Source organism: Chiloscyllium plagiosum, unplaced genomic scaffold (assembly GCF_037043375.1).
Source record: "Chiloscyllium plagiosum isolate Xiang-an unplaced genomic scaffold, Cpla_swu_hap1 HiC_scaffold_3, whole genome shotgun sequence".
NCBI classification, from domain to species: Eukaryota; Metazoa; Chordata; class Chondrichthyes; order Orectolobiformes; family Hemiscylliidae; genus Chiloscyllium; species Chiloscyllium plagiosum.
This window is the reverse complement of record NW_028270141.1, coordinates 106,029,502-106,051,316: the sequence shown is the minus strand read 5'-3', so window position 1 is coordinate 106,051,316 and position 21,815 is coordinate 106,029,502. Positions and strand designations below refer to the sequence as shown.

The 21,815-nt window shown below is 41.3% G+C and overlaps 1 protein-coding gene and 1 long non-coding RNA gene across 5 annotated transcripts in view; one reads left to right on the top strand and one right to left on the bottom strand.

Annotated features, from left to right (window-relative positions):
• LOC122548370 (actin-1) overlaps positions 1-21,815 on the top strand; it is a 114,766-nt gene that overhangs the window by 17,884 nt on the left and 75,067 nt on the right. For all 4 annotated transcript variants that reach the window (XM_043686929.2, XM_043686928.2, XM_043686931.2 and 1 more), the window contains one exon: positions 16,616-16,776. In XM_043686929.2, coding sequence (XP_043542864.2) covers positions 16,616-16,776 — 161 coding nt within the window. The remainder of the gene's footprint in view (positions 1-16,615; positions 16,777-21,815) is intronic.
• LOC148150634 (uncharacterized) overlaps positions 16,690-21,815 on the bottom strand; it is a 43,816-nt gene continuing 38,690 nt past the window's right edge. The window contains exon 3 of the long non-coding RNA XR_015754229.1: positions 16,690-16,756. This is a non-coding gene — a long non-coding RNA (uncharacterized LOC148150634). The remainder of the gene's footprint in view (positions 16,757-21,815) is intronic.

Genomic DNA, 21,815 nt, shown 5'->3' with positions numbered 1-21,815 from the left:
ACACATTACTGACCACATTGGCCTGATTACTGTGAGGTTCACTTAGTGCATTGGTCTAAGTTTAAAAGACAACTTTCCCCTAACCCCTGGCCCTAGTTTTACCAACACAGTATTCTAAGAACCAGCCTTCCTCTTCATGGCCCCTCACTGGGACACCATTACTTCAAGTCTTCCCATTCACCATCATCAAGTATGAAAAGGGGGACAGTCAATGCAGAACTGAGGGTGTCGTACATAAACACATGCAAGATAAATTGGTAGGTACGATATTTTGGGTATCACAGAGACATGGCTACAAGGGGATCGGGGCTGGGAGCTAAATATCCAAGAATACGTGTCCTGTCCAAAGGACAGGCAGATGGGGCCAGGGATGCCTTGTTAACAAGAAAATAAATTAACTTGCTAACAAGGAATCATAGAGTCAGAAGTCATAGAATCCGTGTGGCTCGAGTTAAGGAACTGTATTGGAAAAAAGACCCTGATGGGAATTAGGCACAGGCCTGCTAGCAATAGTGAGGATGTGGGGAAGAAACTAAATCAGGAGATAGAAAAGCCATGTAAGAAAGACACTAACAATCAGAGGGGACTTCAATATGCAGGTGGACTGGCAATGTCTGGTTGATAAAACATCTCAAGAAAAGGACTTCACGAAATATCCACGAGATTTTTTTTTGGAGCAGCATGTGGTAGAATGCACTAGGGAACAGGCAGTTCTAGATTTAAGTGATGTGTAATGAGGCAGATTTGATTAAAGAGCTGAAGGTGAAGGAACCCCAAGGGATCAGAGACCATAATATGATAGAGTGCACCCTGCAGTTTGAGAGGGAGAAATTAGAATCTGATGTAAAACATTAGTACAATTGTGTAAAGATAACTACAAAGCCATGAGGCAGGAACTGGCCAGTATCTATGAGGAGGGTAGCCGAGCGAGGAAGTTGGTGGATCAGCAAAGGTAGGGGTCATTTTGGAAGCTCAGCAGATGAACTGTATCCCAGAGTTCTGAAGGAGATACCTGAGGAGATTGCCAAGGCTATTGCAGTGATTTTTCAGGAATCATTGGAGTCAGGGAGGGTCCCAAAAGACTGCCAAATGACTAATTAAACACCTTTGTTTAGGAAGAGTGGGAGGCAGAAAACAGGAAACTATTGGACGGTTAGCCTGACCTCAGTCATTGGTAAGATGAAAATCTTAAGTAACTTTATTAAATATGAGATTGTGGAGTATCTTGAAGTGCATGGTAATATAAGGCTGAGTTAGCACAGCTTTATCGAGGAGAGGTGATGCCTGACAAAACCTGTTGGAATGCTTTGAGGAGGTAACGAGCAAGTTAGACAAAGGAGAGCCAATGGACATGATCTGTTTGGAATTCCAGAAGGCCTTTGACAAGATGCCGCACTGGAAGCTGCAGGGCAATGTTCTGGCATGGATAGAGGATTGGCTAACTGGCAAAAAGCAGAGTGGGAGAAAGGAGTCTTTGTTTTTTGGGATGGCAGTTGGTGACTAGTAGAGTTCCGCAGGGATCAGAGTTGGGACCACAACTATTTACATTATAGCTAAATGATCTGGTCAAAGAAACTGAGGACATTGTTGCTAAGTTTGCAAGTGACACAAAGATTGATGGAGAGACAAGTACTGTTGAGCAGGGGAGGCTCCAGAAGAACTTGGAGAGTGGGCAAAAAAGTGGCAGAAAGTGGCAAGAAAGTGTGAGATTTACACTTTGGTAGGAAGAATAGAGAATGTTTTGGCCTCGGAGGGGGTTCATTGGAGGTTCACAAGAATGATTCTGGAGATGAAGGGCTTGTCACATGGGGAACAGTCGAGGACTTGGGTCTGTACTCCTTGGAGTTTAGGAAGATAAAGGGGGGGTGTGTGATTTGATTAAAACTTAAAGAATACTGAGAGGCCTAGACAGAATGGATGTGGAAATGTTTCCACTAGTAGGAGAGACTAGGACTGGAAGACACAGTCTCAGAGTGAAGGGATGACCCTTTAAAACTGAGAGGAGGAGGAATTTCTTCAGCCAAATGATGGTTAATCTGTGGGACTCATTGCTGCCGAAGGTTGTGGAGGCCAAGTTGTTGCCTTTATTTAAGCCTGAGTTGGATAGGATTTGATTAGTAAGGGGATCAAATGTTGCATGGAGATGGCAGAAGAATGGAGTTGAGAAACATATTGGCCATGATCGTATGGTGCAGTAGACTTCATGGGCCAAATGTCTTAATTCTGTTCCTGGATCTTATGATCCAAGTAAACATTTTCCTTTTCTTCAGTTGAATCCTTGTATTAGATTCGTATTGTGCCAGCAGGATTGGCTGACAACTTGCTACAACTGGAGTTGGACTAACCACGATTTCTCTGTAGTTGTCATAGTCGAAATCACTGAGATTTGCTTTACATTCTATGCTTTTATTGATTGGAAGAAGGTTACCTCAGATTACAACGGGATCTTGATCAGATGGGGCCATTGGGCCGAGAAGTGACAGATGGAGTTTAATTTAGATAAATACGAGGTGCTGCATTTTGGGAAAGTAAATCTTAGCAGGACTTATACACTTAATGGTAAGGTCCTAGGGAGTGTTGCTGAACAAAGAGACTTTGGAGTGCACGTTCATAGCTCTTGTGAAGAATAGTGAAGTGGATAGGATAGTGAAGAAGGCAGGAGTTGGGACATCATGTTGCGGCTGTACAGAACATTGGTTCGGCCACTTTTGGAATATTGCGACCAATTCTGGTCTCCTTCCTATTGGAAAGATGTTATGAAACTTGAAAGGGTTCAGAAAAGATTTAAAATGATGCTGCCAGGGTTGGAGAATTTGAGCTATAGGGAGAGGCTGAACAGGCTGGGGCTGTTTTCCCTGGAGCGTCGGAGACTGAAGGGTTATAGAGACTTTATAGAGGTTTATAAAATCATGAGGGGCATAGATAGGGTAAATAGACAAGGTTATTTCCCTGGGGGAGTCCAGAACTAGAGAGCATAGGTTTAGGGTGAGAGGGGAAAGATATGAAAGAGACCTAAGGGGCAACTTTTTCATGCAGAGGGTGGTATGTATTTGGAATGAGCTGCCAAAGGAAGTGAAGGAAGCTAGTACATTGCGACCTTAAAAAGGCATCTGGATGGGTATATGAATAGGAAGGGTTTGAAGAAATATGGGTCAGGTGCTGGCACGTGGGACTAGATTGGGTTGGGATATCTGGTTGGCATGGACAATTGGACCGGAGGGTGTGTTTCCATTGTGTACATCCCAATGACATTGTATTGTACCAGCTGCTGTGACAGCATTTGATCCCATGATACTCAAGCAATTTTGTCTTGGGTTCAGCAGAATAGATGCAGGAGCACCAAATTTCAAATTATCACAGCAGTTCATATTACTGGAGAAAGGAGGTGATGATTGGTTCTGAAGTTGACTCTGGATGCGATGTTGCCATGAGGAAAGAAATGGGAGGCAGTAGAAGCACATGCACACTTTGCTTGCAGAGAATGGTCCTTGAATAGGAATGTAAGTTGCTCCCGGTAAACTGCAAATGAGCCATGCTTGAGTATGACTAATGAGCAGTTATCTGCCTCAGTCCATCAGAGTCACCTTGCCAACCAATCAGCAGCCTGGCCAATGGTAATTCCCTTGGCATATGCTAAGCTTCAGCAACCCTTGAATAGTCAATGACATCACCTCGAAAAGGCATCCAAAAGGGAGAGATCTGAGGCAAACAATTGCTGTTATGAACTAAATGATGGAAACACTCCAGGGCTGATTGTGCTACTCCTACTTGAAGAAAAATGTGTATAATTCATGCCTGAATTCCTGATGTGTTGCCAGTGGCTAAGGCTTCCTGTGTGAAGTTGGACATTTATTCAACTTGAGTCAGCACCTTTAGGGGGAGTACACAATTGTTGGAGAAAGAAAAGTTTTTAAAAAGAAAGATGTGCACTGCTTTTAGAATGAATAGTTTTAAATACTGAGAATTCCCACTTAATTTCTTCAGTAGCTATTTACAATGGAATGAACCCAAATCTCTAATATCTCGAGTACTGTTGCTGCAATCAATTTGTGGTATACTACTGAAGAGCATTGTGTGTATATGATTTGGAGATGCCAGTGTTGGATGGGGTGTACAAAATTAAAAATCACACAACACCAGGTTGTAGTCCAACAGGTTTATTTGGAAGCACTAACTTTCAGAGCCAACTATAACCTGGTGTTGTGTGATTTTTAACTTTGTGTATAGGTCTATGGAAGATGACAGGAAATATACTGCAAAAACCATTTGAGCAGCAAAACTTGTTTATCTGTTGTGAGAAACCTTGTATAAAGTTGATGTTTGAACCCAGTGTGCTGTGGTGTTGTAGCAAATCCATGTGTGTCACCCTGTTTCATTTTATTAAAAAAAGAACAATCGCTAGTCTCTCCATATGACTGAAATGTTTCATCCTTTTGTGCCAGAGAGGAAATTGAGTCTGTACCCTCTCTCTAAAGTCTTGACGTCCTCTCACAATCAGCCAGTACCCCAGATAACAGAGTTCCAGACATGTTTTCCTCTCTCTGCACTCCAGAATCCCAGATGTCTGCAGCATGTGGACACTGGAGTTCAGGCCCCAGACTGTCTAGTTGTGTTGGGATTCCATGGGTGTCAATATTGGAGCCCCTGATTTCAATAAATGATATACACTTGAACGTAGGAGAATTGATCAATAAGTTTTTTTTTGCCCGAAACGTCGATTTTCCTGCTCCTCGGATGCTGCCTGACCTGCTGTGCTTTTCCAGCACCACTCTGCTCTAAACTCTGGTTTCCAGCATCTGCAGTCCTCACTTTTGCCTACTTAATAAGTTTTGCTGAGCCTAGCATGGGAGAGAGAGGATAGTAGTCCACAGTGAGATGGAGACATGGGGGTAGAGAGATTGAGCCAAGCATCGGAGAGAGATAGAGTCCTCTTAGGGATAGCCCAGCAACTGCAGGCCCATGGCTAAAGGAGGACTGGAATTTGAAATTTTCAACTTCATTTCTTATTTACTACTTTATACCGAGAAGAACTGCAATGTGGAGCTTTTAACTTATTTCTTTATTTTCCTACTTTTTACCTAAGATTTTGTACCTAAAGGTACCTTGTACCGAAGATGGTGCTGTGAATGATAACATTGTAAAGTCTTTACTGTACTCCTGTATCCCTGGTACTTGAGTACACTTGACAATAAAACCTAATTCTAATTCTAAAAAGTGATGATATGTGTAAAATTGAAGGACGTAGAGTACACAGGAGAAACCTTTCACTTGATAGAGGGATAAATGACCAGGGAGCATAGATTTAAGTGAAGGAGCAGAAGATTTAGAAGAGATGTGAGGGTGCTGGGATTCTGGAACTCACTAACTATAAGGGTGGTAGAAGAAACACCCTCCCAATGTTTACGAAGTATGTAGATGTAGACTTGCAATGCCAAGGCTAAGAGCTGGAAAATGGGATTAGAATATTGAGGTGGTTGTTTTTGGCTGGCGCAGACATGATGGGCTGACAGACCTTTTTTTGTGCTGTAGACCTAAATGACTGTATATGGTGAAAGCTGTGTGATACACATCATTAGTAATTTGAGTATTACTGTTTAAAAGATATTTTGTCAAAGCTTTTCATTTTGTACTTATACTGACATTCCCAAGAGTATAAATTAAAGGGAAAAATAAACATTTATATTCAATATAGTGAGAACTAATTTGATTGGCAAAGTGTCTCTGATTGAGATGTTACTGTGGAGATTGCCTTAAATATTGATGATTGACATTTAACACCTCAGCTTTGGTTGAATTTAAACCAGGCAGTTTGACACAGGTGAGAGCATTGCCCAGAGAAATGCTGCACTTAGTTTGTTGCATTGAAGTAGGTGCAGTGTGTGGCTATGGTATTTTTGTTCTGTTTGCAAAGGACAGGGCTCAGTGCAATAAACACAGAGGAACCTCAATTATCCGAACATTCGATTATCTGAACAAAATACTCCCTGCCCGTGTTGCTCAGATACTTAAGGTTCCTTTGTGTATGTAGCTTCCAGCCACACTGCAAGCCTGACTGACAATTCTAAATTAGCTGTCAGTGTAATTCTTCTCACACACAGGACTAGCCAGTAAACACTGCCCAATTGCAGGTTCGTATCTAATGTTGACATGCTGTGAGCTTTGCAAGTGTGAAAGATTCAAGTTATTTGTCCTCAGCCAAGACAATGTCTAAAGGTTATCTGGTCATTATCACGTTGCATGCAGAAAGCTACCAGAAATAGCAAATTGCCTGCCTCATTTCTGACAATACTGTTTGGAGGCAAACACAAAATGCAGCAGGCATTTCCAAAGTTCCGGGAGAGGTGGTAGCGACACTCTCAGACATTCCTAATACCATGAGGCAATTGAGTGGCACTGGCTGTGAGCACATGATATCCAAGCTGTCGGATGTAACTTGTTATGCAAGGGGACCAATTAGGAATGTTGTTTATTTTATTTTAATAACCTGTGTTTCCAACCAACCTGTTCAGAGATGTTTCTAACACAACTCTAGAGCTGGCAGGACTTGAACCCAGGCCTTCTGGTTCAGACATTACCGCTGTGCCATAGGAGAGCTCCAAAAAGAACTCACCTGCTGTTCTTTGGAACAGTATCATGATATCTTCAGCTTCCACTTGACAGGAAGAAGTTCAGAGGAAGGGTCACTGGACTCAAAACATTGACTCTGCTTTGCTGTCTAGGTGCTGTTAGACCTGCTGGAGTTTCTGCAGCACTTTGGTTTTTTGTTTGTTTCTGATTAACAGCATCTGCAGTTCTTCTCATTTTTTATTTCTGGTTTTATTTTTTCAATCTCCAGCATCTGCCTGTCTTTTTTCTTAAAGGTAAACATGGTAGAACAAATATAATCCAGCTAATTACCTCTCTCTCTCTCTCTCTCTCTCTCTGTTATGCGCTGTGTGTTGCGCACTCTCACTCGCCTGCTTGCGCTTGCCCTGCTTTCTCTCTCTCTCTCTCTCTCTCTCTCTCTCTCTCTCTCTCTCTCTCTCTCTCTCTCACTCCAATAAGTGAGAATCTTACCATCACACCTTGACAGCCATTGGCATTCCCATTGTTGAATTCCCTATTATAATATTCTGGGGCTTGCTACTAAGCAGAAACTCTGGATGAGCCATATTAATTCTGGGGCTACAGGTCAGGGATGTTAAATTCTACAGTGAGTAACTGCCCTTATTTGAGCAGTTCAGGGCCTCTGTTATCCCAAAGACGGATTAGTGGTCGAATTAAGGGGAACAGGTCAGGGGTGTGTTGGAAGGAGATGGGCTGGGCACCCCTCACCTCTGACCCCTTAGCCAACCAAGAAAACACCTAGTGATGAAGGTAACCGATTATGTCCACCATTTTATCCACAACATAAAGCAGTGGACCCAAAAGGTGGAGAGAAAATTGTGCTTTGAAGAAATTCAGCACTGAGAGTTAAATCACCTTGTTTTTATTGTGAAGGACTAAACTGAATTATGCAGAGCATGTTAAATAATGCATATGATTCAAGTCAATTGACAAAACAGTTACACATTACATTACAGTTTAAATATGGAGTTATTGTGCATAGGAAAGAGTATTTTGTGCTGTTACACAAGACTGTGATTGATTAGCAAAAGCATGTTTTGCATTTTTTTTGTAATCTGCTGACAGTATAATGGAACCTGTTTTGATATAGAGTCTGTAGTCATGTTGCTAGGAGAAATTCGTGCAAGCATTACCTAACCAACAGTTAGACGTAAATATTATTCATTAGATTAAATTATGCTTGTACAATGGGACCAGATAAGTTCCATGCTTTCATTATCCTTTAATTAAAGCATGCACAAAAACATACATAGTGAGAGCAAAAGGGCCAGAGGAAATTTGATTTGCAAATGGTTTTTTTCTGTCATTACTACAACGACAAAACAGGCAACAGCCTCTATGAATAGCGATAGTAATTTGCGTCATTTTGTTCTTTTAATATATGGGAACGTAAAGAAATTAATGTTGTTAGAGTGATTTATAATAAATTTACAAGCATTTAAAGCCAAATAGAAATGTTTTAATTCAACTTGGAGAATTATTCAAGAACAGTGCAGATACAAATACAACATAAAGAAGATAAAGTGCTCCAATACTAAAATGGTCAACCAGCATGATTAGATTAGATTCCCTACGGAATGGAAACAGACACTTCGGCACACTGACCCTCCGAAGAGCAACCCACCCAGACCCATTCCCTTACCCTACGTTTACCCCGATTAATGCACCAAAACTATGGGCAATTTAGCATGGCCAATTCACCTAACCTGCATATCTTTGGATTGTGGGAGGAAACTGGAGCACCTGGAGGATTATCTGTGTGGAATTTGCACAATTGCCTGAGATGGGAATCGAACCCAGGTCCCAGGCTCTGTGAGGTAGCAGTGAGCCACTGTGCTGCCCCTGATGTACTGGAAAGTAAATTAAAGAAAGATTTGAAATGGTGTGTTAATTCAGGTAATAAAACAAACAGTATTTTGTATTAAAATAAAAATTGCAATAAATTCACTAAGAGAAAACAAGTACATTTTCTTTGTAAAGGAATCCATACATTTTTATAAAGTTAAAAATCACACCACCAGGTTATAGTCCCATAGGTTTATTTGGAAGTACTAGTTTTTGGAGCACTGCTCCCTCATCAGGTGATTGTACATTTTTATAACTGATATACAGTGAATTATGATCAAGATCCCATTGTAATCTGAGATAACCCTCTTTGCTATCCAGTACACCTCCAATTTTGGAGTCATCTGCAAACTTACTAAATATACCTCCTATGTTCAATCCAAATCATTTATATAAATGACGAAAAGTAGTGGACCCAGCACCGATCCTTGTGGTCACAGGCCTCCAGTCTGATAAACAACCTTCCACCACCCCCCCTCTTCTACCTTTGAGCCAGTTCTGTATCAAAATGGCTAGTTCTCCCTGTATTCCATGAGATCTAACCTTGCTAACCAGTCTCCCATGGGGAACCTTGTCGAACGCCTTACTGAAGTCCACATAGATCGCGTCCACCATTCTGCCCTCATCAATCCTTTTTGTTACTTCTTCAAAAAACTCAGTCATGTTTGTGAGACATGATTTCCCATGCACAAAGCCATGTTAACTGCCCGTAATCAGTCCTTGCCTTTCCAACTACGTGTAAATCCTGTCTCTCACGATTCCCTCCAACAACATGCCCACCACCAACGTCAAGCTCACTGGTCGATAGTTCCCTAGCTTATCTGGGCTGAGAAGTGGCAGATGGAGTTTAATTTAGATAAATGTGAGGTGGTGCACTGTGGGAAAACAAATCTGAGCAAGACTTATGCACTTAATGGTAAGGTCCTCGGGAGTGTTGCTGAATAAAGAGACCTTGGAGTGCAGGTTCATAGCTCCTTGAAAGTGGAGTTGCAGGTAGATAGGATAGTGAAGAAGGCGTTTGGTATGTTTTCCTTTATTGGTCAGAGTATTGCGTACAGAAGTTGGGAGGTCATGTTGCAGCTATACAGGACATTAGTTAGGCCACTGTTGGAATATTGTGTGCAATTCTGGTCTCCTTCCTATTGGAAAGATGTTGTGAAACTTGAAAGGGTTCAGAAAAGATTTACAAGGATGTTGCCAGAGTTGGAGGATTTGAGCCATAGGGAGAGGTTGAACAGGCTGGGACTGTTTTCCCTGGAGCGTCGGAGGTTGAGGGGTGACCTTATAGAGGTTTATAAAAGCATGAGGGGCATGAATAGGATAAATAGTCAAGGTATTTTCCCTGGGGTGGGGGAGTCCAGAACTAGAGGGCATAAGTTTAGGGTGAGAGGGGAAAGATATAAAAGAGACCTGAGGGGCAGCTTTTTCATGCAGAGTGGTGCGTGTACTGAATGAGCTGCCAGAGGAAGTGGTGGAGGCTGGTATAATTGCAACATTTAAAAGGCATCTGGATGGGTATCTGAATAGGAAGGGTTTGGAGGGATATGGGCTGGGTGCTGGCAGGCGGGACAAGGTTGGGCTGGGATATTGTTGGCATGGATGGGTTGGAACGAAGATTCTCTTTCCGTGCAGTACATCTCTATGACTCTGTGACTCTGTTTCCAGCAATTTAATCTCCCCCAACCCCCCCACCACCCTAGTTCAAATTGCATTGCTTGCTGGTATACAGTTTTACAGTCACCCTGTATTCTTCAGGTGCCATATATTATGTCAGTGATTATGTTTCCCGAACTTCCAGTGTTTTTGATAATAAGTATTATCTTGAAGGTATTTCTCCAATCTTGTACCTGTTCTAATCCTTAAGCTATTGATGTATTTTCTCCTTTGTGTCTGTCTTGTGCTGCTGTCCTCAATTTTATCAGATATTCTAGTTTCTCTCCATAAAGTACATGTCCAAAGAAATATGGTTGTCTTTTGGTGATCAATTCATAGAATCCCTACAGTGTAGAAACAAGTGATTTCACCCAAAATAATCTCTCCTCCAATAGAAATTTCTGGTAACTGACAGATATCTTGTATTTGGTAAAGATTAAAAAAAAATCTGGAGACAGAATACAACCTTGTTGCACTTCTCTTTTATAGCTACCCATTTGTTGTACTTGTGTATTTGTTGAATTTGTTTTTTATCACTCCACCCTGGAGGCTCCCCACCTCCATACCTGATGAAGGGCTTTTGCCGAAACGTCGATTTCCTGCTCCTCGGATGCTGCCTGACCTGCTGTGCTTTTCCAGCACCTTCTGATCTAAAAACTGTTGTATTTGTGGTCTATTCTTATTGCTCCTGGTTTAACCTTTGAAGCAAATTTACATGTTTCTTTTCTGTGTCCAAGTTATTTCTCAAGTGTCCCTTTTTTATAAGCTTAGATAATCACTATTGAAAGTCTGCTTGGTCCCAAATAGCATGACAGCGATGCCTGACCTTGTCCTTACCTGGTACATACAGATGATTGCTACCTTAACAAGCCCTTGGATAATAGAATGAGAGTGGAAACTCCTGTCCAGTTTTATTCTCTTCCCTGACCCAGGGAATTTGGAGCATCCTTTTCTTAGTGTCAGCTATGGCACTCTCAAATCTGAGTTATGAGTCCTGGATTCAAATCCCAAACTAGAGGGCGTCCTGTATTGTTTTAGGTGCTGTCTTTTGGAAGAGATGTTAGACTGAGGCTGCTCAAGTAGATTTAAAAAGATTTCATAGGACTATTTTGAAGAAGAGCAGGCTGATGATCTGACCAATATTTATCCCTCGATCAACATCACAAAACACATTATTTGATCATTGCCACATTTGCTGCATGTGTAATGTTGCAATGTGCAAGTCAGCTGTCATGTTTCCTATGTTACACCAGCTATTACATTTCGAGAAAAATACTTTGTTAGTCATAAAGCACTTGAGGTGTCTGTTGGTCATGCAAGGTTTTATACAAATGCAAGCTAATTCCTCACAGATCGGGGATCCTGACCTGCATGGCTGAAACATTCATTCTTGAACTAACAACAGGAACCTGATAAATTAATTTTTATTCAAGGTCACTCGCTGAATATTTTTCTGCTATTATCATGAGTGGTGCTCAAGTAATGCCTAGTTTACTGTTGCCATTCTGATAAAATTACTTTGACCTGAGCAGTATATGTTACTCCCTTCCTATAGGATTTAATTAAAAATGTGCAAATTTATAAATCCCATGCCAGATTTGCAAATGTTAAAAGGATTTACTGAACATTTTTGAGTGTATTCTAGAATAGAATATTTTTTTGGAAAAGCATATATCTAAGAGTTTTATTCACAGACTATATTTAGATTCCTGTATTTTAATGTCAATATAAGTTAGACCACTTTTGGAGTATTGTGTGCAGTTCTGGTCGTCACACTATGGGAAGAATATGGAGGCTTGCGAGAGCATTCACAAGCGGTTTACCAGGATGTTGCCTGAATTGGAGCATATAAGCTTTAAAAAGAGGTTGAACAAACTTGAATTGTGTTCACTAGAGTAAAGGACCTGAGGGGCGTCCTGAAAGAAGTATATAAATTTGAGAGGCAGTAATAGGGTAGATAGTTAGAATCATTTATTCGACGTGGAAATATCAAATACAAGAGAGCATAGATTTAAGGTGAGAGGAAAAGTTTAATGGAGATGAGCGAGGCAAGTTTTTTTTTTTACCCAGAAGATGGTAGATGCCTGGAATGCTTTGCTAGGGGAGGTGGTAGAAGTGGGTACGATAGAAATGTTCAAGAGGCATTTCGACAGGGAATAGATGGATACGGTACGTGTACAGGCAGATAGAACTAGTTGAGAATGGCATCATGTTGGCCTGAAGGGCCAGTTCCTGACCTGTACTGTTCTATATCTAAGATATCCCATTTTAATACTTACAATTTTCTCCAAACTCTCATGTTTTGACGGAAGTAGTTTAACTTACTTTTTCCTGACTAAACCTAAACTATGGTTGTGAAAAGAGACATACTTTTCATCTTGCACAGATGCAAAAACATCAAACTTCAAAAGATGTAGCTACCTCAAACAGCACGTCCTCACAAACAGATCATTTTAAAACCTGAGAAGTGCCCAACCTATTTCAATCTAAGCTATCTCAAAAATGTAAGCAACAGCTGTAGCAAGCTGATTTGAACTGTGAGTATGGCATAGCAACATGTGGTATTTTCCACTGACAGGAAGCTGCTGACCAGCCAAATGATGCTTTGCCTACTACACAAACATACAGTCTGGTATATGAATTACAGTGCTGGTGTGATACCAGGTATATAGTTTCCATTGACCAGCAGTTCCTATCAAACAGCAAGAGGAAGAGTCTTAACCATACTCAAGGAGCCTGTGCATTCAGAACTCAAATGTGCAATGTTTGGTGTGATTCAAAGATTGGACAACACTGGCTATACAATTCTGAGTGTGCTAAAAATTACACTAGTGACCAATTTAATATTTTCACTCCGGTTCATATTTTGGTTCACCAAATTTCCATAAACTACATATGTAAATATGCAGGACTTGTCATCTACATTACATTACAGTGTGGAAACAGGCCCTTCGGCCCAACATGTCCACACCGACCCGCCGAAGCGCAACCCACCCATACCCCTACATTTACCCCTTACCTAACACTATGGGCAATTTGGCATGGCCAATTCACCTGACCTGCACATCTTTGGACTGTGGGAGGAAACCGGAGCACCCGGAGGAAACCCACACAGACACGGGGAGAATGTGCAAACTCCACACAGTCAGTCGCCTGAGGCGGGAATTGAACCCGGGTCTCAGGCGCTGTGAGGCAGCAGTGCTAACCACTGTGCCACCCACAGCAGGGCTTTTTTCCAATCGTTGTTTGAATTAAAGTATGGGGAAAATGGTTTCCTAAATTCTTGGTGATTCTCCAGCCAATCAGAATTCCCTTGCTGGTCAAGTAACACTTTCTCATGCAGGATAAGTTGTTGCTTCATTTGAAATTTATATTCATGCATTTGTCCTGATGAGCTCAAGGCAAACGTCTTTAACAGCGTGTCTCCATTTTCTCAGTAGTACTCGAACTCTATATGATCAAGGACCTCTAGGTTATGAAAGCAATCCTTTGCTACTTTGTTATGCCTTTGGGACAGGAAGTGACTCCAATTGTTGCCAAGCCAGATCCTATTTCTAGCTAATATCAACATGTGCATTCTACATAGTGATTGTGGAGTGGGAAAGTGTTGATTCTCACTTTCCGATCTAACCTGGGAAGTTCAGGCACCACAGCTAGCAATACTGCATGGGTACATTCAATTGATGCCAGTTCCACTCTTATCGTACGCTCGTTCTCGAAATGAGTGAGGTGGCCCATGACCTATTTTAGTAATTGTCCATCTGAGTTAACTAAAACTGTGGGAAGTTCTGTTATAGAATCTTTTTTTCTGAAGGCTCACAATTTACTTTTCCCCTATTCATCTGCTGCTACTGACCTGCAACCTGACTTGTGTCAGCAGTGCTGTGACATGGGACCAATGCTGTAGTGATATTTTTCTATCTCTCTGGATAAATCCTCCCCACAATAACATGGTGGGCATTGGTATTGGAGCTACTTGTCAACAATGGCACAAATTGGAATTCTGTTTTGCTAGGAGTAAAATATAGGAGTAGAATTAGGCCATTTGGCCCATTTGAGTCTGCTCCACCATATAATCATAACAGATCTGTTTCTCTACTTCATTCTGCTGCCTTCTCCCATAACCGTTGATCCCCTTCCTAAGCAAGAACATATCTATCTCTGTCTTAAATACACTTGTCCTCCACAGCCTTCTGTAGCAATGAGTTCCACAGATTCATCATTCTCTGGCTGGAGAAATTCCTCCTCATATTAGTTCACTCTGAGCCTGTGCACTCAGGTCTTAGTCTATCCTATTAGTTGCAATATCTTGTCCACATCCACTCTATTTAGGCCTCTCAGCATCCTGTAAGTTTCAGTGAGATCTCCCTCACCCTTCTGAACTCCGGGTACAGACCCAGAATCCTTAATTGCTCCTCCTATGACAAGCCATTCATCCCCAGGCTCATTCTTTTGAATCTCCTCTGGAAACCCTTCACTGCCAGCACATCCTTCCTTAAGTACAAGGCCTAAAACTGCTCCCGTATTCCAAGTGTGATCTGACCAGAGCCTTCTACAGACTCAAAAGTACATTCCTGCTGTTCTATTCTAGTCCTCTTGAAATTAATACTCATAATATATTTGCTTTCCTAACTACCGACTGAACCTCCATTATTAACCTGAAGAGAATCCTGAACTAGGACCACCCCAGTCCCTTTGTGCCTCAGATTTCTGAAGCCTTTCTCCATCTAGAAAATGGTCTATGCCTCTATACTTCTTAGCAAAGTACATAATCTCTCAATTTCCCATTTTGTATTCAGTCTGCCGACTATCCTCACCTGTCTAACTCATTCTGCAGCCTCCACACTTCCCCAACACTACCTGTCCCTGCCTATTCTGTTCATCTGTAAACTTAGAAACAATGCCCTCAGTTCCTTCATCCAGATTGTTAATGTTTAAACTGAATAGTTGTGGTCCCAACACTGAATCCTGCAGAACTCCATTAGTCACTGGCTGCCATCCCCACTCTCTGCCTTCTGCCAATCAGCCAATCCTCTAATCTATGGTAATTTGCCCTTAACTCCATGGACTTTTATTTACCAACAACTTGTGTGGCACCTTTTCAAAGGTCTTCTGAAAATCCAAATAAATATATTCACTGGTTCTCCTTTGTCTAACTTGCTAGTTATCTCTTCAAAGAATTCTAACAGATGTGCCAGGCATGACCTCCCCTTGATGAAGCCGTGCTGACTCATCCCTATTTTAGCTGGAAATGTGTTGCTGGAAAAGCGCAGCAGGTCAGGCAGCATCCAGGGAACAGGAGAATCGACGTTTCGGGCATAAGCCCTTCTTCAGGAAGAAGGGCTTATGCCCGAAACGTCGATTCTCCTGTTCCCTGGATGCTGCCTGACCTGCTGCGCTTTTCCAGCAACATATTTCCAGCTCTGATCTCCAGCATCTGCAGACCTCACTTTCTCCTCATCCCTATTTTACCCTGCACTTCCAAATACTCCACAATCTCATCCCTAATAACGGACTCTCAAACCTTACCAAAGACCGAGGTCAGGCGAACTGGCCTATAGTCTTCTGCCTCCCTCCCTTCTTCAGCAGAGGTGTTACTGTAGCTATTTCCAGTTCTCTGGGACCCTCCCTGACTCCTGTTATTCCTGAAAGATGGTCACCAATGCCTCTACAGTCTCTTCAGCTGTCTCCTTTGATTTGCAAATCTTGCATAATTTTGGGAATTGGGGCAGTAAAAGTATTCAGTACGTTTCACGTAGCTCAAGTATTGAAGGGAGAATAGAAACACAAAATGAGTAATATAACATTGGAACTTCACTGAAAGGTCAATTTAATGATACATTGAGCCAATTTTTGCTAAATTTATTCAGAGGAGGAATTTCATGGCCGGAGCTGCTTGTGTGTGTGTGTGTGTGTTAGCTACAAATTAACTTAGTTTACAGATCAATCATTTTAAGATGGGCTTAACTCAACATATTTTTCAAAAATGCTATTCATTCTTCGGTTTTGGGTGTGTCTGAGAAATGGCTGTCGCCTGTTGCTGCTTTTCTTAAATTGCTGCATTCTGTGGGGTGAACGTTTACACCCATGGTGCTGTCAGTTGGGGAAGGTTCCTTCACCTTGGTTCGGCAATGATGATGGATGGCCAAGTGTGGATGATGTGTGACTTCAAAGGGAGCTTGAAGTTAATGGCATTTCCATTCAGCGCACAGATTTCGGAGATGTTAATATTCAGTTAAATTCATGTGTGTTCAGTGTAAACTGAAAGTAGAGAAACATGATAAAAGTTGGTCAATTCTCAAACATTTTCCTTTACAAGTATACTTTTCTACGGTTTAGTGTAAAGTTTTGTATAATGGAATAAATAAGTTTGTGCCTTTCAAGAATTTCAGCCGTGTACATGGTATTAATTTTGTACTGATAAATGTCTGCAGTCTAAATGACTTAGTGAATTTTTAATTCTTTTGGATAATTGCAATTATAAATGCATGAAATCGCTTATTTCTTGCAGGCGATTGATGGCTTCACACATGAATATTATACCTTGATCCAGAGATTTCCTCGCTGTCTTGCTGGTCTCCAGCAGCTGTCTCTCCAGTCATGGCCAACAGAAGCAGAAGAATTTGAACAGTTCTCCTACCAAGTCATGGAGCTTCACACAGCATGGAGGAGGTGAACAAACTAATTAGATTAATATTATACAATTCACATCTTGTTCAGTCAGAATCCTTTTGCTCAAATTATTCCAAATTTACAAGAAATTTTATAAAAGGTGTTTTTCTTATTTCTTGCATGATTCCAATTCACTGAACTATGAAGGATTTTACAGCATAAACACAGTTAATTTTGTCCAAGCGGCCTATGTTAGTGTTAATTCAGAAAATGAACTTTCTCCATCTAACTTCATCTCCTCTTACCAACATCTCCTCCTATTTCATGTACATAGCTGACTGTCTCTAAATGTGCCCATTTTATTTGCATAATTTGTATGAGGCAACTTCAAAGTGTGGACAGTAACGATTCAACAAATCTGGGCCCATTAATAGCAATATCACCATTCTGTACAGCATGTTCAATTTCCAGAGAATATTCTTTTTTTCAAAAGGAACTCCAGCTTTTTACATTGCTGTGTGGTGGCTAAATGTTGCAAAAGGATGTTTTTGTAAGTTTGTCTCCAATATTTTTGTTGAAACTGTTGATTTATGGTTCAGCTGGATGGAAAACATTTTGTGCTGTCTGTGTAAAGCACTGGTTAAGCTCCACTTTATTCCCGTATGTTGTAGAAGTTATTCCAGGTGTCTGAGGAGGGATTATTGTAAACAAATGAGTTTATTTACCTTAATACTGACTCAAACGTCAATATTAATGAATGGGAATAAATGAAGTGCAGTCTTCCTGACTATTTAATCCATTGACAACAGTCGAAAGTGCCTAAGTGAAGTACAATGAATGTGTAGATTTTCTATTCAGAGTTCAGAGAATCTTCGAGAGACTGATTCCTGGGATATTGGTGTTGTCTTATGAGAAAGAAAAGGTTGAGCAGGTTAGGCCTATGGGGTTGGGTTTAGAAGAATTGGAAGTAATCACATTGAATCATGTAACATTGTGGGAGGGATTGACAGGGAAGTTGCTGAATGGATGTTTCTACTCATGAGATTATGAAGAACTGCAGGGTATAGTTTCAAAATAAGACGCCTCCCAGGCAAGACAGGGTGAGATGGAGCAGCTTCAGTCTGTTGTGAGTGTTTTGAATTCTCTTCACCAGAAGCAGCGGAAATTCAATTACAGAGTCATACAGTATTGGAACAGACCCTTCGGTCCAACTTGTCCATGGCGACCATAATCCCAAACTAAACTAGTCCCACTTGCCAGCCTTTGGCCCATTTGCCTCCGAACCTTATCTTTCACGTATTTTTCCAAATGTCTTTTAAACGTTTTAACTGTTGCATCCACCACTTCTTATGGTAAATTGTTCCACACGTGAGCCTCTCTGGTTCAATAAAAAAGTTGCCCCATGTCCTTTGTCAATCTTTCTCCTCTCACCTTAAAAATATGCCTACTGGTTTGGAACTCCCCCACTCCTAGGGACTTCACCTGACAAAGGAGCAGTGCTTTGAAAGCTTGTGATTTCAAAGTAACCTGTTGGACTGTAACCTGGTGTTGTGTGACTTTTGACTTTGTCGACCTGGGGAAAAGACCTTTGCTATTCACCTTATTTATGCCCTTCATGATTTTATAAACCTCAATAAGGTCACCCCTCAACCTCCTCTGGTCCAGTGAAAAAAGTTCCAGCCTCTCCTTATAACTCAAGCCTTCCATTCCTGGCAACATCCTGGTAAATCTTTTCTGAACCCCCTCATGTTACGGGGCGACTAGTATTGCACACAGTACTCACCAACGTTCTGTACATGACGTCCCAACTCCTATACTCCAAAGGTCTGGGCAATGAAGGCAGTCACTGAATGTATCTAAGGCAGAGTTGGACAGATTTTTGATTGACAAGGGAGAAACACTTATGGAAGAGGCGAGTGCAGGCAGGTAGATAGAACTGAAGTCACCATGTTGTACACTCTCACCCTGAGCTCAGCAATGACTTTATCTCTGCCCCTATTATTTTCTTCACAGCTTTTGGTTTTACTGTCTTGTGTCCTTTTTGCTTTTGGATAGCACGTGTTCATGATTCTGCTATGCACAGCTCCTCTTGCAGTATCTTGTTGTTTTGCTTGTCCCATTATCACTTCCTTTGGCCTTGCCTCATCCTTTTCACCTTCCAATCCCTTTATCCTTCCACCTTATAATAGACCTTGCCTTTTGTTTCAAGGGGTTTGGAGTATGAAGTAGCGAAGTCTTAATGCAGCTGTACAAGATGATGGCGAGACTACATCTGGAGTACTGAGAGCCGTTTTCATCCCATTATTTAAGGAAAGATATATTCCATTGGAGACAGTTCAGAAGGGTGATCCCACTATGGAGGGATCATCATATGAGCAAAAGTTAAACAGATTTGGAGTAATTGGAGTTTAGAAGAATGAGAGGTGATCTCATTGAGACATACAGGGCTCTTCAGAGTCTAGCACCAGTCTTAGAATAGAGTAGCTCCGATTTAAGACAGGCATGAGGAAAAATGTCTTCTCAGGGTTCTAATTCTTTATAGCTCCTTGCCACAGAGAGCAGTGAGAGCATAGTCCTTGTGTATATTTAAGGCGGATTCTTGATCAGCAGGGGAATCAGGGTTATGGGGAAAAGTGGTGTCAGCCATGACCCTATTGAATGGTGGAACAGGCTTGAGGGACCAAATGGTCTACTCCTGTTCCTGTTTCTTACGGTCTTGACTGCGTCCCACTTTCACTTCCTCAAAATGTATTAGGTCTCTCAACTTTTGCCAGTTCTAATGATAGGTTATAGATCTGAAACACTGGGGGACATTTTCATGACTATGTACCGGTATTTTTGAAGATGCAGGAGCATGTAAATATATTGGGGAGCTAGCCCACCGCCATCCTGAGCACCTCACGTTATGCCTGATATTACAGTGGGTCAGTAAACTGTCAGTCCATTTGCCTATTCTCAGGCCTTCTGAGACCCTTCAGCTGGCAGTTGAAGGCCATTTAAGGTCCTCCTGCTGCCTCTGCCATTATTAAGTTGGTGAGTAAAGGTGGAAGGAAAATGACCATCCTGTTTCTTGTTATACCTGGAAAGGAAGTGTGAGAAGAAAGGGTTCCCTCCTTTTGGTGGTTCCTTATGTCTATCAGGGCCATCTACCAATGGTAACCCTACCTTTGTGCATCTCTCCCTACCACCTTCACCCAGGTATGACACCTCTTGCAACCACAACTTCACTGGGATCCTTGAATAATCCCTGACCGCGGATCCAGAATTTCACAGTAAGTATAGTCTCAGTGGAGCCTCTCTTCGAGACTCTTGGCATCCCAGAAGCAGCTGCTGTGGAGTTCTGACATTGCTTGTTCTTATCAATTGCTGGCTATTGGCCAGGACGTATCCGTGGTTGAGTGAAAGTCCCACTCTCAGCTTGTTCAGGCCAGCCCTAGTGTATTATTGCTGCTGCCAACCCATTTTTGAATTGGCAAACTGCGTACTAATGTATGTCTGAACATTCTTTCCTCCTTAGTGAAAATGTTACACAACATTCAAAATTCCATGTAACTTATATACATCTCCCATCTCCCATTTAGTTACAAATCTAACTGAACCCTATTCCTACTCCTTTTTTGATTCCGATGTTCAAAAATGAGCAAAGAATCGAGACTGCCCTTGACCTGGGAATGAGGAGAGGCTTTCTTTAACAGGATCAATTTTTTTCTTTGACCTTCAGCTGAATTTTCTCTTTCAGCAGATATGTCTCCTGACTCTTACTCTGACTCTGATCTGAAATGGTTTAAGGTGCAGCTTGAGATGGTGTAATTATTGTTTGATATATTATTGTAACATGTACTGAGATACAGTGAAATGTATTGATTTACGTGCTATCCAGGCAAATCATACCTTACATGAATATAGCAGGGTAATAGAGCAGAATGCAGAATACAGTGTTACAGGGACAGAGAAGGTGCAGAGAAAGATCAATTCTACTATGACGGGTCTGTTCTAAAGCTAATAACAATGGGGAAGAAGCTGTTCTTGAATCTGTTGGTACGTTGGTCCTGTACTAGTATCCCAACCAGTTAATCATTTGATTTCTCTTATCTCCCCTCTTCGTGAATCTCTGAAGGTAAAATATAAACTCCATTTGCAAGACTAACCTATCCACGATCAAGCATCTGGACTTGATATGTGTGAGGATCACACATTTTTATGCCATTCCCTTTTAGCCACTTGAACCATTTATGATGATGTTCTTTCACCTTAACCTTCGGGTTCAATCCTCAGATTTATTTCTCTATTCCCATCATGCCTCTCTTTCTGTCTAGGTTGTTTTCCTTCTGCGGACTGTGGTAAATGTGCCTTCAGCAATGAAAACCTCATTCCAGGCTGTTTTCTAAAGAACAATTCAGCTGACATTCTACCAGTCATAGGATGAGGTGTGCAGTGATAAATAAACAAAAACAAAATTGCCAATTTGTGATGCAATGACATCAAATACTACTTCCCCTTTGGGCCGAGTATTTTCATTTGAGAAGAGCATGTTTACCAATTTGGAACACTTGCACTGCTGTTCCATTCAAACCTAAATGAGAAATGCAACAATGTGCAGCTTGCAAAGAGTCAACGCTGACCTGAACCGGTTTATTCTGGTGGACACATAACCCCAAGAGGGTGCTATTACAGTAGAAAAATACATCTCTTTTGGTTTCAATGTGGTTGGGGGTGGTAGTCCAGATATCTGTCTGCATTACAATGATTTTCCAAACATCTGTACTTAATAACTGAATTGCATTTTGGAAATAACTACAACAGTGTAGAGCATTCTCCAAGCCACTCCCATCAAATTCACCTTGTTAGTTCCTTCTCTTTCTACGAATGCTATCTGACTTGCTGAATATTTTCAGATTTTTCCATTGTTATCTAAGATTTCCAACGACTCTAGTATTTTGCTTTTGCCTCCAGAAAGTATCTGTTTGCAAAAACCACTTTAGAGAGAGTTCCTGTAGTAACCATACCACATCATCTCATTGAAAGCAAGTGTTTTTTATGTTTTGTCGAATGTCATTGTTTTGATTTCAAGATATAAATATTACTTTTCAATTTTGTTT